The following is a 3,139-nucleotide window of genomic DNA, read 5'->3' as shown; positions in this document are numbered from 1 at the left end:
TCTTCAGTATAGATTACACCCCAACATAATGAAAGTCCTCATAACTGGACCGATAAGCAGCATCACAATATATGGGAAAAGATTGAAGTTGTCAGGGATTTCATTTTGCTTGGATCCACAATCAACATCTGGAAACATCAGTCAAAAAATCAGATGTCGTATTGCACTGCACAAATCTACTGCAAAAGACCTTTTTAAAGTGTTGAGAAGATGTCACTTTGAAGACTAATGTATGTCTAACCCAAGCCATGGTATTTTCAATCACCTCATATGCATATGAAAGCTGGACAATGAGTAAGGAGGACCAACAAAGAGTTGATGCTTTTGAACTGTGTTGGCAGAGAATACTGAAAGTACCGTGGACTGCCAAAAGAACTAACAAATCTGTCCTGGAAGAAGTTCAGCCACAATGCTTCTTCTTGGAAGCAAGGATGGCCAGACTTCATCTCACCTACTTTGATCATGTTGTCAGAAGAGACCATTCCCTGGAGAAGGATGTGATGCTTGGGAAAGCAGAGGGTCAGCAAAAAATGGGAAACCCTCAACGAGATGGACTGACACAGTGGCTGCAGTGCTGGACTCAAGCGCAGCAAGAATTGTGAGAATGGCACAGGACCGGGCAGTGTTTTGTTCTATTGTACATGGAGTCACTGACTCCGAGCCAACTTGACAGCATGTAACAACAACAACAAGGCTAGAGGCCACCACCTGGGAAAGTCTTCTCTCTTGCTGGGACAACAAAGCATGAGGGTTGACAGTGGAACGACTAATACCTCTCCTGTATTCCAACAACTCGCACTCTGGCTTTCTCCCATTTCAACTCATTAATTCACGCCTCCTTCTCCATTCATGCTCCCAATATCCTCTTTAGTGCAAAATAAACTTTCTTCCCATTGCCCTTACTCTCCAGTTGCCTCTCCTGTCTTGTTTCAGGCTCCGGCTTTCCTGCCTTATCTTTGTAAAAAAAAAAAAAAAAATTAAAGTATTTTTGTTGTTATTGAGAATATACAGTGAAACATGCACCAATTCAATAGTTTCTTCATGTACAATTCAGTGACGCTGATGACATTCTCCAAGTCATGCATTCTCACCCTCCTTTTCAAAGTGGTTCCTCCCCCATCGCACAAATGCACTGCTCTCTAAATTTCTTACCTAATCACTCCAGTTGCTGTTGTCAATTGGATCCCATGCAGATCACTCTTCAAAGAGCATATGTCCCAAGGCAGACAACATTTTACTGGTGAAGCTAAACTATCGTTTGGTTTTAAGAAAACTTTAGGGGATCTTTTTGGCTTAAGGTTTAAAGATTATTTCAGGGCAATAGTTTTGGGGTTTATCCAGACTCCATAGCTTTATTTCCTGCCTTGTCTTGAACCCAGTTACTATCTGCATTAACCCATGCCTTACTTAGCTACAGAAATGCCAAACTCCTTAATACTCAGTTGCATAGTGTTTTCCTCTCCCTCAGATAAAATTCTTCCACACTGGTGACAGCGTGCCTTGCTCCTGGACTGCTCAGGTGGTAACTGAGCGTCCCTGCTGCAGACGCCATAGATCTGGGAGAGCTCCTGCCCTTCCCGCAGAATCTTATGGATCTGGGTGAGCTCTTTTAGCTTTCTCTCCAACTCCGCAGCCTGCTGCCTGAGCTCATTAGCTGACTCCGACTTTGCCCCCTTGTGCAAGTGCACTGACTCTGTCACAAGCTGCATCACATCCATCAGAAGACAACTTGCAGAGAACACAACCATGACCTGGGCTCCTTTGGTCAATGTTAGAGCGGCACCTCCAAAGGCTTTCTGCACCTGTGTACCCCTCGAGACTGAAATATTCCCAGTGGTCATGAGATCCACATATAGTAGGTTACGGTTGACTTTGGCCTGCTTAGCGACACTAACATACTTCTGGATGAGTTGATAGATACGGCTGCACTTTTTTGTGATGAAAGAAAGTTCGGATGTATTCTGACATAAATCCTTCACAACCTCTTCCGTTATGTTGGCGTCAGGTAGTGCTAGCTTGGTGCCTATGGCTTTGGCAAACAAACTAGTTAAGGTGTCCACAATTCTGGCAGAAACACTTGTGACAGCAGCTGTTATTCCCAGTCCCACCCCAGCTGCTGTGAGCCCCAGACTAACTCCTGCTGTAACAGGTGCCAGAGACAGACCAAGGATGGTCAGGATGCCAGAGACAACGCTGGTGGTATTGGCCACTACAGTGGCAATGGTGCAGTCCCTGTGTGTCTTGTCAACTTTGTCTTCAAGAGCATGAAGCTTTCTTATACGCACCTCAAGCTTCCTTTTCATCAAAGGAAACTTCTTCAAAAACATGTCTCTAAACAGCAGTATTTTTGGAAGTGTGTCTTTGTCCAGAGCTTCATGTAGTACAACTGCCTCATTCCTGTAACAACAAAGATCGAGTAATTAGAAAGGCTGTTTTCTTATCTGTAAAATGGGCTTGGTAAGATCTATCCTCCATAAATCATAGAGCTTTTACTATAAATCAAATGGAAAAGAATTCAACAAATGCAAATAATTTTTCTTTCAATGTTAACACATATTTTATACATCATAGATGCTCCATAGTACTTGTTCCAGAAGGGAATAAATAAGCAAAAATCATTTTAAGATGCTTTTTCATGGTGGGTAAAGGTGTCTTCTCACTCAAAAGTGGGTCAACAGAATTGTGAAAAGTCAGTCCAAGGGCAACCTGTTGTCTTTCCCTTTGACCCATGAATGAACCTTGTGATTAGAACCAGATGTGACAGCCTGGCTCTTTGAATAAGATGGGAGTGTGGCCTGACTTCCGTTCCTGGGTCATTTTGATTCAAATGCATCCCACAGCAGACAGTTGACTATCAGCACATCCCTCCCCTTTTGCCCTGAGCTCATATTAACATTTCCAGGTATAGTTTAGCTAAGTATGTGCATTAGATAGTACTTAACCCACTCCACTGCTGCACCTGTTTCCCATGGGGAAGGAAAAGGACCCCTCTCCTGCATCACAAGAGGGGTGCATGAAGATCATCTCCATGTGTCAGTTGAAGAGTGAGACCCCTGGCCATGGGGGACTGATCCCCACTATTAATTGACTTTGCTCCATCTTTTCTCTATGTGAGTTAAGCATTGCTCCATCCAGTCCC

General features: G+C 43.6%; 1 protein-coding gene across 1 annotated transcript in view; it reads right to left on the bottom strand.

Moving 5' to 3' along the window:
- Positions 1-1,403: 1,403 nt before the first annotated feature.
- LOC103208297 (apolipoprotein L2) overlaps positions 1,404-3,139 on the bottom strand; it is a 6,020-nt gene continuing 4,284 nt past the window's right edge. Inside the window, exon 3 of the mRNA XM_007953985.1 lies at positions 1,404-2,397. Coding sequence (XP_007952176.1) covers positions 1,404-2,397 — 994 coding nt within the window. The remainder of the gene's footprint in view (positions 2,398-3,139) is intronic.

This window comes from Orycteropus afer, unplaced genomic scaffold (genome assembly GCF_000298275.1).
Source record: "Orycteropus afer afer isolate SDZICR_OR568_19922 unplaced genomic scaffold, OryAfe1.0 scaffold00421, whole genome shotgun sequence".
NCBI lineage: Eukaryota > Metazoa > Chordata > Mammalia > Tubulidentata > Orycteropodidae > Orycteropus > Orycteropus afer.
The sequence above is the reverse complement of the archived record's forward strand: the minus strand, read 5'-3'. Positions and strand labels throughout refer to the sequence as shown.